Here is an 11,898-nt window from a genome sequence, read left to right on the forward strand (position 1 = left end):
GCGGCACAGTGGTGTAGTACCTACTGTCGCATCACAGCAAGAAGGCCTGAGCCTTTCTTTGTGGAATTTGCATGTTCTCCCCATGTTCGCAAGGGTTTCCTCCCAAAGAAGCAGTTGCATGAAATTGTCTTGTCATGAAGTGTCTTCATGATGAGTAAAATCAAGCAAATGTCAAGAGGTGAACATCATTGGATCCACCATTCAGTTGGAACATTTCCTAATTCATTCACTATTTCCAATCACTAATTCCACTTCAGACACTTTCTAGAGAACCCCAGGTAGACGCAGCTGATGTCATGACACATGCATTTTGAATGGGCATAAATCGTTAAAGCTTATTTAGAATAATATAATTACAATATTCAAATGGTAAATAAATTAAACCTGAGTGTTAGGAACTCAATGAACTCAAATTCTGGCTCCAATTTTAATTCTGCACAATTTTAGCATGTACAGTAAATGGCATTGATATACATCACATGAGGCTAAGCATGTTCATACAAACGGAATGCAAAAATCAAATCAACACAAAACATTCATGATTAACAATTTAATATATGGCAGGGACAATCTTGCAGGGACAGTCTTGTAGCTTCCTTTAGCCTTCATGAAAGGAATCCTCGGTCCATGACTGCTTATTAAGTCTTTAGTAGTGTGTTCAGATAGAGTATGTTACGTGCTGAAGTTGCATGTCAAACAGACAGTATTCAATCACTAACATACTGTGTTAGTCTCTGTCTGTCGCCATCACCGTATCCTGGTGAAGAGGTTCAACACTGACACGGACTCCTGGAACCCCCACAAAACAAGCAGAGAAGAAGTTGAAGTTCATACAGAAGACTTTGAGAAAACATCCGTTACCATGATAGTCACAGCTTCCATCCCAGAATAAGAGAAGGGTTTTACCTAAACCACAATGTTCCTATCTACTATCCTCACCTTGGTTGATCGTGTTTTACTGAACACGTTCCAGAAGCGCAGCGTCTCGTCACCGGCCCCTGTGACTATGGCTTCTCCGTCTGGAGACATGGCCTTCATGTGAGGGGGGGGGGGGGGGGGTAATGACACACAACCAAGGATGAGCCAGAGTTACAGTAGGACCACACACCTTGTTCTACACTGTTCTGACTGCTACTGCTCTGATGACACTCAGGACAGAACCACAACCACTGACAATATTACTACCGTATGATTATGACACAAATTATAGCTTTTACGAACACTCCGATTTTCTGCCCGGGATTACGTCATACCAGTTAAAAGCATTCCAGAAACAAAAGGCGAAAAAAACACTTTCGCCCCATCTTTGAACGTTCTAGCCAAGTTAGCCATTGTTAGCAATACCAGCGCACAATGGGCTATTTTGAGAACACTATAGCAACATTGCCCCCCCCCGAGTAAAATGGTGGAAATCCCACTTCAGGTGAGACGTATTTGATGACTATTATGTCAGACTCAGACAATGCAACTGGAGTGCTGCAAAAGCCCTCACTGAACCAGTCGTCATTAAAGGTATATTCCCCCTAAAATACATGCGTCCTCCTCACCAGGTAGAGCACCCTGTACGAGTGTCCGGTCAGCTTGGCCACCTGGGTCAGCGCGGGGTATTTCCACACCAGGATCTGGTTCTGGGAGTAGCCATGTGTGCTCACCTGCAGAAGAGAGAGAGAGAGGGGGGGGGGGGGTCAGGGTCTCTTTCGTCATAACTGCACCATCTAAATGCATTCGGCTCCACTGAGAACTTGTGACGTAGCGATGGTCCATTTGGAGGGATGTCAGTGATATTTCTTACGAGATTTAAGGCACTTTCCCCGCAAGTCTCGGTATGCACTAGAAAATTGGGGCACTAAGGCTGTGTTCATACTAGACTTCTTTTTTTTAAGAAAAAGCGCTGCCCTCTGCACCTTTTCTGCGCTTTCTGCACAAGTGTTCTGTCATCTTAACAACGTGAATCATAGCCTGCGTTCTAACCAACTCAACCGTTAGTAAAATAATCCTTAACGTCAAAGAAATTAGTAATATTAAGACCTAGCCCACTGAGAAAATTATTTCTTTATCCAGGCATCTTAGTTTTAACAGTTTCATTATAGCTGAGCAGGTTATATTTGCTTGTATGCGGTATTTATTCTGTTCACAACTTCGCGATCGTACAGCCAGGCTACAAAGCTCCAGAACCCCCTATGCCAAGCCGAGCTGCATCACATTGTGGCCGGCCCAGAGAGCTCCTGTTGCGGGTAAAAGCACAGGGCTAATAGCTCAGTTTGTGGTGCTATAATATAACCGCGTCCGATTGGTCAGCTGTCAGAAAGGTGCTTGACATCACACAGCGCTTTTCTGAAAAGTTCAACAAAATTCAACTCAAAAAGGCTGATTGGCCTGGTTGGAATTCCAACCGAGAAATCACTCTGGGCCAGAGCCTTTCCAGAACCTGAATCGCATTTCAAAAATTAAAGTGGGCGTGCGATTCAGGGGCTGAAGCCAGGTTAGCGATCTCTATCAGGGATCATCAAAACTCATTCATCATCCATCTCCTCTCTCTCTCTCTCTTGGTGGGTGATCTCCCGGGACCCACCAGCTCGTTGGCGTGTTTGGATCAGGCCAGGTTGCTCACCAGCTCGTTGGCGTGTTTGGACCAGGCCAGGTTGCAGACCTGTGAGCCTGTATCGGTGGTCTGCAGCGGCTGGCCCGTCAGCGTGTTCCAGAAGCGGATGCAGCGGTCGGCCGTGCCCCCGCCGGACGCCAGCAGGCCGTGCTGGTGGGGCGACCAGGCAATGGCCTTCACCGCCGCCAGGTGGTCCGTGTAGGTGTGGACCGGGTTCTGGCTGGAGTGGTTCCACACCAAGAGCTGGGGGAGAAAGCCCAGAGCGGGACAGGGTAGGGTGAGAACCGACGCGGCTCTTCTCTCGTGAGGTAAACCTGACTCATCGCAATTTTTTTTATTTTTTACTATGAGTTTTCAGAGTCTGGACTTTCAGCAGAGTTTTCCCAGAAAATGGGGCGCCAATCAGGAGACTGCATTTTAACTGCTGTTCCGCCCCCAGTCCCTTATTGGTTCCCGTAGATGATAACGCAGAATACAGGAGAACGCTAGTAGTAGAACAGTAATGGCAGTGGTAACCTTAACGTTAGAAGAATGAACACAACAAGTGCAGTTACTGCAGAAATATAATTAATTTAGAACCAGAGTATGCACTAGCGGAGTTTCTCAGCGGAAAAGACGTTTTCGCCGTTCTTCCGACTGGATTTGGCGAAAGTTTGATCTATGTTTTGTTAGGCTAATTGGCTGAAGGAGTTTGTGTGTCAAGGCAAGTACCCCCGCCCACTCAAATCGTTCTGAGCGGCTGAAAGTCCAGACTCTGTGATAACGTCAAACAAAATCGTGCCCGAGTCTGGTTTACTCAGCTACTGAATGCACCAGGCTCCAAACACCCATAAGAGGTGAAGAGGTGTGTGTGTCTGTGTGTTTTTGTGATTCTCTCAAATCCAGGTTGCAGAGTTGCTGTGTGTGTGTGCGCACGCGAGTGTGTGTGTACCAGCAGCAGTACCTTGTTGTCGTTGCCCCCCGAGGCGAGCAGCTGGTGGTCCGTGCTCCACTTCAGCCCACACACCTCCTGGCGGTGGCCCTGCAGACGGCACTCCGACTGGATGGGAGGCGTCCGCACGTCCCTCTGCAGGATCATGCGGTCCCGGCTGCCCGACGACAACTGGTCAGCGTTCCACGCCAGCGCACCTGAGGACGGACGGAACGTAGGGGGAAGGAGGGGCGGGTTAGTGGACGGAACGTAGGGGGAGGGAGGGGCGGGTTAGTGGACGGAACGTAGGGGGAGGGAGGGGCGGGTTAGTGGACGGAACGTAGGGGGAGGGAGGGGCGGGTTAGTGGACGGAACGTAGGGGGAGGGAGGGGCGGGTTAGTGGACGGAACGTAGGGGGAGGGAGGGGCAGGTTAGTGGACGGAACGTAGAGGGAGGGAGGGGCGGGTTAGTGGACGGAGCGTAGGGGGAGGGAGGGGCGGGTTAGTGGACAGAGCGGGAAGAAGCCAGCGGGGGACCTGGTGAAAATATAAGGCTGTCATAGAAATTGTAGTTTTCACCACCTCACCACCTCCCTCAACCTTTCACATAGCTGTGCTAATACAGGATGACCTCTCCAGGAGGTCGAGAGACCTAGACGGTGTCTGCTCCAGAATAACCATCCTTTGTCCCATTGTCCCTGCAAGAATTACCGCCTTTTCTCATGTCACGTGTCTGTATTCTCGACCACTGTTGATGACGCCTGCCATTTAATATGACGTGTACAATGGGTTAGTCAATCACATCCTGGAAGCGCCATACCTGTGTATTGCTTGAATATAAGGCCGCGCAAGACCAGACTGGGGCACTTCACTTGGATAAACCACTCACGTGCGTTGTCCTGAAGTCCTTGCGCTCGTATGTTTTCTCAATAAACCAGACTTAACCTGTTTGAGCGAATCTTGGCAAATTGTTTTTGACTTTAGATCAGTTAAAAATCTTCTACAAAGCTCTGAATAAAATGAAAACTCTCAATGACTGTGGGGTTAGGTTAGGGTTCTGGGTCTAAATACTATTTGAAATCATTTCAGTTACTCATCTGTGCTTGACTGTTCTTGTCTGACACAAGGAAAACAATGGGCTGTTTAAATTTTTTTTTTTTTTTTTTTAAATAGATTTTTTTTTAAAATCAAGCCCCACCCACCTGACATTACAGGCTCAAGGAAACACTACAGTAATTGAAAGGATTTCAAATAATAATTTTCCCCCAAGTCTGGTTGCGTTGCCACTACGACTGTATGGTCTGAGTAACCGGACTCACATGATAACCCTTACAGTAGTAACGGTGATGACACTGTTACAGTATGAAGCACACACACACTTCGGCGTGTCCTTGTCTGCTCACCGACTCTGGCCGTGTGTCCCTCCAGGGCAAACAGCTTCTTCCCGGCCCCCGCGTCCCAGATCTGGATGTAGCCTTTGTGTGTCCCCACCGCCACCAGATTACCCTACAACCACACAACCTCAGCGTTAGACGACAGCAGACAGGACCCGCGCCGCCCGAGCAAGCACACCAGGGACACTGTTGTCTCTGAAGCTGGTCAAAGTTCCCTGTGGGGGACACTGAACTCACTCTTTCCGACCAGCCGACGGAGGTGACGGAGTCTCCCTCCACTGAGAGGTCACATAGACGGGTTACCTGCAGAAAGACATGAGGACACAGGGTTTCTGCAGGGTGTTGGATAGAATAGTCTGAATGCACGCGGCCACCATGCCTGCCCATTCATCATGCTCTCTCTCACTCTCACTCTCCCTCTCTCTCTCCCTCTCTCTCTCTCTCTCCCTCTCCCTCTCCCTCCTAGGTCAAAACCTAGAATATGGCTGGACCGGGTATCGGTGTGCGAAATTGTTGGTAGTTTGTATTAATCTGCATAACTTCATCACTCAGTCAGTCACAGACATTCACGTTTATACTGTAGGGCTGTTGCGGCATGCACACACACACGCACACACACCGTACCTGACTGGTGCAGGCGCTCCAGAGATAGACGCAGGTGCCCAGCCCCACACTCAGCACGTTGAGGGAGGACCAGTCCACCAGGTTGAGGTAGAAGTCGTCCTGGAGTTCCGGAGCGTCCAGAACCTTGAACGGTATCTTGGAGATCTTCCTGGTAGGCTTCCGCGGTGACCGTAGCAGCATCTGACTGCAAAGACAGGAAGCAGTCCCAGATATGATTGACGTAGTTTGCCCTCGCCTGATACAGCAGGTACTTACATTGCATTACAGTCATTTAGCAGACGCTTTTATCCAAAGGGTAGGAAGAGCCAATGTACTACTATTTGCCAGAACTCACAAGTGCATCTTCTCTCTAAAACAAGTGACTAAGAGCATAATCTAGTGCTGAAGGCAAAGTGCAAGAATAGCAATCTAAAGTACAGTGCAATATAATATAATACAATAATACTTGTGTCGGACTGGCAGTTTGATATCCCATGTAGGGGTGTGTGGACAAGTGCTCATTTCAGGGAGAGGATGGAGAATAGGTGTGTAAGGAGTGATCGTGTGTTTACCTTTTGCTGCTGACAGGTGATAGTGAATACGGAGAGACGGTGTCCTCTGGTGAGGAGGCCCTCTTGGTACTAAGGGAGTACTGCGCACACCCGGGATAACAACAGGGTCAAAAACATTTCCCAGAGTAACGTTGTGTTGTAACACCCAAGATTTCGGGGGGAGAAGAAGTCCTGCCCATACATGCTGATCTTAGGTCAGTTTTCCACCTTTATTCCCACCCATGGAATGGACCAGACCAGGGTGGACCAGACCAGGGTGGACCAGACCAGAGTGGACCAGACCAGCGTGGACCAGACCAGGGTGGACCAGACCAGACCAGCGTGTGACAGCGAGAGAAGACCTACCGTGAAGAGGCTCCTCCCCTCTGGTGCAGAGGGCTGGAGCCGCCTGTCCTCCGTCTGGGGGTCCTGCACCTTCTCTATACCCGCCCCCAACAGCTCGTTCCTCAGCAGGGCGGAGTACGCCAGCCCGTCCGCTGAGCACGTCACCGGGGAGACAGAGTATAGGAGCCGCGTGGAGGATTAGTTGTGTTCTGTCTCAAGTTAGCCCCTAAGATTTACAACTCTAGGTGTGGTTATCTGAGGGGACTACAGGCATCCAAGGCATGGGCCAATTACTTGCTATCTCGTTGTGAGTGAGTGCTGCCCAAGTCACGTACCTTTACTGGAATCAGAAGTAGCCTCTTTTGTTTTTCTATTCTGACTTGGGGACTTCTCATTTTCCTAAACATGGAAAACACACAGTTCATATCCATTAAGCTGTCGCAGAATGATGCCAACCCACATCCTTACAGCCTAGCTACTCATCCATGTTACGGACGTATTGAATTTCCTACATCGATCCTGTGGAAATTGATGCTCCAGTTGGCCCCGGCTCGCGCTGGGATGAACCTGTCTCCGTGCTTGCTGGGGGAGGAGAGCGGGGAGCTGGTGGGCGTCAGGTGGCCTATCACCTCTGTTACACTCTGCATGTGATGAAAGAAATGGATATAGCAGTTCGCCATGATTGCCAAGGGGAAATAACAAACTGTTAACATGCATCCATACAGACAGTGAGTGGCGAGGTATGGTCAAAGGCAGGGAGTTCTGGACTTACGATAGTGCTGGTATTTTCATTCTGGATGTTGATCTGCCGGAGCAAGCGACGTTCATACTCTTGGTCCATCCTGGAAAACTGATGTGAAGTGCCACAGGAAATGTGTCCGACGTTGCTTGAATGGATCTGTATTCCCCCAACAAATCACAGGCATTGTTTAAAAAAAAGAAAAAAAAGCAATGGATACAGCTTGAATACTTTCTTTCAATCTACCTATCTTACTCAGTACCTGGCCGACAAGTTTTCAATCAACCTGAAGTCCAGGGCACAATAATTTGACAGCCAACGCGTTAGCTTGCCAGCAACTGTGTTCAGACTTACCTGGCCAGCCCAGATAAGAGTGACTGACCAAGACAAAATCAGATCTAATCAGACATAGTTAGGACAACTCTTCCAATAAAGGACACTCCTGGCATCAAAGGCAGAGATGCGGCATTAATGTTATATTATGCTTCTACGGGGTAGCCAACTAGCTCGGCCGTAGTTTGGGCAGCAATGTTTTGACAGAAACGCACTGCATTGTGGGATATTTGAGGAACACTGACGCGATCAAATCATAACACGGAAATGCAACGTGTGTTACCAAGGGAACGGACGGAAATGCAGGAGAAACGTGTTTGCCGGGCTGAATTTTAGGAATATTTCAATGAATTACAGCCATATTTTAGCGAATGCACAGCTAACGTACAAGCGATACACGTTACCAGTCTATCTAGCTGCCGTTTGATATAACGTCAGCATAGTAACGTAATGTTAGCACTGTTAGCTAACCTAGCTAACTAACCACACGATGCATCCACCCCTGAACCACAGTGAGATTATAATTTGCCCTGCCCTGTAATTATTGATCGTTGACTACCCTACTAGCTGTTACCCACCCAGTCCAGTCATGGAAAAGAAAGCTATAATGGAGATCAGGTCAAGGTTGAATTGCATTGTCATGAAGCGTAAAGAAAGGATCAGAAACGCAGTTGCGAAAAGGAGGACGGAGGTCCAGCGGCATGTCCGGAATAGACTGACTGTCCTCTACCAAACCCAGCAACGGAGGAACCCCGTCGACTCAGTATGTACCACAACAACACATGGACGTGGTGGCTAATATGTAATCAAACTCATAACTCAAGCATCCCTCTGTTATCTTCTCTGTCTTTCCCAGGTCAAAGACATCGAGGCCAAGACGAGGCCCACACAAAGTCAACAATCACCCAAAGAGAGTTCTGAGTCATGCGTGAGGACAGAGGAGCCCAAGGTGAGGCTAGCTAGAGACTACCTGAGCAAAGACACTCAACAATGTGAGAAGATTCAATCTGAAGTATGTGGCAGTGCCAAATGGCAGCAAAGTCAAGTTCGTTCAAACATCTCTACCGACTTACCAACTTATTACGCTCTCTGTCCAGGCCAACGACACCACAACCAAGTCAAGATCACTGGAAATAATTGATTTCTTGGAGACGATGGAGAAGTTCCTGCCAGATGACTGGCTAGACTACCTACATATGAGCAAGGACAGCTTCGACCAAGTATGTGGCAAGCTCCGGCCGGAACTAGAGCACAAACATGACCTTCCTCTTAGGATGTGCGTTGCTGTGACACTGGTGCGTCTGGCCACAGGCATGGGGGTGAAGACCCTTGCCGCTCAATTTCAACTGGACATTCAGACAGCCGACCAGATCCTGCGGGAAGTGTGCGTCGCCATCGTGACCGCGCTGAAGCCCCTGTACATCCGCTGGCCAGGGGAGCAGGCGCTGGACGAGAACGCAGATCAGTTCAAAACCCACTGGGGTTTCCCACATTGCGTCGGCGTCCTAGGTTCCCTCCACGTCCCTGCCAGACCCCGGACTCGTGACCGCGTCTTCTTCAACAGCCAAGGGTGGAGCTCGGTGGTGATGCAGGCGGTCGTGGACCAGGACGGGCGGTTCTGGGACGTCAGCGCAGGCCTCCCGGGCAGCACCGACGACACCGGCGTTCTTCGGCAGTCAGTGCTGTGGAGAGAGGCAGAGAAGGGGCTCCTGTCGCCCCGGCTGTCACACAGCCTCATGGGCCAGCCTGTCGGGTACGTGCTCCTGGGGAAGCCGGCCTACCCTCTGCGGAGCTGGTTGCTCAAGTGCTACCCCGAGTCCCCCGACCTCACACCGGAACAGCGGGCCTTCAACACTCAGCTGAGCCGCTCCCGGAGTCCCATAGAAAGTGCTTTCGTCCGCCTGAGAGCCCGCTGGCGGTGCCTGGACACCCGTCTCTTTGACCACACGCCTGCCGTGATCCAGGCCTGCTGTATTCTGCACAACATGTGCGAGATCAACGGAGACCCTCTCCCCACCAAGTCCCGCTGGCCGAAGGAGGCCGGCGGGGGGGCTCGCCCCCGGCCGCAGCCCCGCCACGCGGCCCCCGGTGGCCAGGACGAAGCCGCCGCCGAGGGGATGCGGTCGCTGCTGAGCCGGTACATCCACCAGCAGGCACGGTTACTGGAGCCGCCGGGAGACGGCAGCATGCTTACACCAAGAGAGACACAGACACGGTCACGGACCGAGACGGTGACACTGACACAGACAGGGGGACATAACGCGAGCGGTGATTGTATATACGTAATACCAGAGCCCGGTGGTGCAGTAACCTGCCCCGTCTCCTGAGGGTGCTGTCGAGGCAGCTAGGCAGGTCACGTGAAAAACCGCGTATGGAAATGGCTGTCTGCCGTATGTATTTCTTTATATTTTATTTTCAGATGTATCAGCCCTGCTCCACCAGTAGAGTGTTCAAGCTGGGTCGAACAGAAACCATCTGCTCTATCACTACTGCGTCTCCCCTTAAAGGGGTAGTTCAGACTTTTGAATATAGATCCTCATAAGACATAATGTCGTTAATTGATGGAGAACATTTTCAGCTGATTCCATGCTGTCTCTCGTTCCACTGTTAGTGGAATGCTAATGCTAGCACAATGCAGTAGAAACGGCTAGCATTCAAAGAAAACTTGCTTAAACACTCCAGAGTACACCTCAATCAAATCAAATATGAGAAGTCTGTTGGGGGCTCATTTGGGTTTTTATACCTCATTTTTTAAGTCCAACTATCGTTGAGCCCATTTGTTTGTTCGGACCTGTATGGCTCTCTGTAAATAGGGAGGCAGAGCAATACATGTACGTGACTAGCTGGCACTGTTGTCTTCACAACAACAAGGAACAGAAGAGAAGACTATTCTCTTACTATCAACACAACAACAAGTTGCAATGGCCACGTTCAAAACGGATATGTCTGACTTTGATGAGGAGTTTAGTTTATCTGGCGATCCTTACTTTTTTGGAGTGTTTATAAGTGAGTTCTCTTTGAATGCTAGCCATTTCGGTTCGATTGCGCCAGTATTGGTATGCCGCCGACGCCCGAACGAGAAACAACATGGAATCAGCTGAAAATCAATCAACAACCTTATGGGTAAGTCGTAAATGAGGCTGTGTCCAAAATTCGGAACTACCCCTTTAAACATGTTGGGTCTTCCAAGACATCCTGGACCTGCTTGAGAAGACTACTCCTTCCCATAGCTTATAGGCAGTGTGTCTATTCTATCTCTGTTCCTCCCTGTGATCTCCTTTGTCTTATTCTCCAGGCAGCAGTTTCTCCAGGCAGCGTCAGACTAGTCTGGCACTTGTTTGCGGTTTGTCCCAAGGGCTCTTGGCCTCCATTTTTGCTGCAGCCACAGCATCTGTTTTTCTGCTGGTCTTTTTGGGTGCAGTCCCAGCGCTGCCTTCTGCACCTCAGCTGTGATGGCCTCCATGATGAGACTGATGAACACTGGACTCTGAATGATTAATGTGTCCACCGTCTTATTGACTGGGAAATGGGAAATATGAGGAAGCCCTCCGTCGGGTTTTCAGTTTCTCTAAAATTGCCTGTTCTACTGAACACTGAACAACATGGAATACACCCCAGGATTGTACTGCTCTGTACTGGGCCAGACGACTGTCAGCATGCCTGGAACTATCCATGACTATCTCAGTGAGTCTGTGTCCGGTACAGATGGGTGAAATGCAGTCCCTGAAGCAAAATTTGCAGCAAGGCACAAAATTCTCAGTCTATCACCCATACAGAGAACTTTGTTTTTATATTTTTTGACATATCAATTAAATATTGATTCAAGGAAACTTAACGCAAGTAATATTATGCACACAACTAGCTGCTTTTTGGACTGCGTTACTAGCTGGCTGTATTTCTCTGCGACACTTAATCGAAGAGCTTTGCTTTGTAGACCAGGCGGACTAAGATAAGATAAGACTGACTTAATTATGACAATTTCGCTATGGACAGATAAGGGACTGTGTACCAACCAGCTACTACAGTAGCTACTAATGCAAAAGGGGCTAGCACACAACAGTTGCTTGTCCCCTTATCAAGCGAGGAAAAATCTTCCATATCTTTCACTTTGAGCTGTTTTTATCTCCCATGTTTAACACAAGAAATACTGTATAAGACATCATTCAAGACATCATTCGTTTCCTTGAGAAATGAGGACAGATGATGGACATGAATGATAGATAAACGATGGACGTCTGAAGGCCAAAGAGACCATTTCAGCAAGACAATTGTTAGCCAGAAGATAATTTAAATGAAACAAAGAGCAATTCACTTTCTTACTGTCTATCTGGCTAGTTAGTCTTAATATTCATATTAATTAATATATTAATTACAATGTTACATCAATTTTCATTTCAGGTGCTTGAAATTATGTTGCAATGC

At 48.9% G+C, this 11,898-nt stretch overlaps 1 protein-coding gene across 1 annotated transcript; it reads right to left on the reverse strand.

Moving 5' to 3' along the window:
• Positions 1–426: 426 nt before the first annotated feature.
• Positions 427–7,598, reverse strand: LOC311329765 (fizzy-related protein homolog). Its single transcript, XM_084461676.1, has 14 exons — positions 7,406–7,598; positions 7,177–7,302; positions 6,917–7,045; positions 6,740–6,803; positions 6,426–6,556; positions 6,081–6,160; positions 5,530–5,713; positions 5,143–5,208; positions 4,915–5,017; positions 3,546–3,730; positions 2,612–2,845; positions 1,548–1,652; positions 940–1,032; positions 427–789 (listed from the first exon to the last, which is right to left on the reverse strand). Exons 2-14 carry the CDS (start codon positions 7,243–7,245, stop codon positions 748–750), a joined length of 1,485 nt encoding a protein of 494 aa, XP_084317802.1. The 5' UTR covers positions 7,246–7,302; positions 7,406–7,598; the 3' UTR covers positions 427–747.
• Between the last annotated feature and the right edge of the window lie 4,300 nt (positions 7,599–11,898).

Source organism: Borostomias antarcticus (genome assembly GCF_949987555.1).
Source record: "Borostomias antarcticus genome assembly, chromosome: 3".
In the NCBI taxonomy this organism is placed as follows: Eukaryota; Metazoa; Chordata; class Actinopteri; order Stomiiformes; family Stomiidae; genus Borostomias; species Borostomias antarcticus.

Bases quoted from the DNA above. Each gene is read 5' to 3' on its own strand.
- LOC311329765 (XM_084461676.1), bottom strand. From the start codon at position 7,245: ATGGACCAAGAGTATGAACGTCGCTTGCTCCGGCAGATCAACATCCAG. The intron at 6,804-6,916 runs GTAGGAAATTCA...TTCCATGTTTAG, and splicing joins TCAATTTCCACAGGATCGAT to GAAAATGAGAAGTCCCCAAG. The intron at 2,846-3,545 runs GTACTGCTGCTG...TTTCTCCCCCAG, and splicing joins CGGGGGGCAACGACAACAAG to CTCTTGGTGTGGAACCACTC.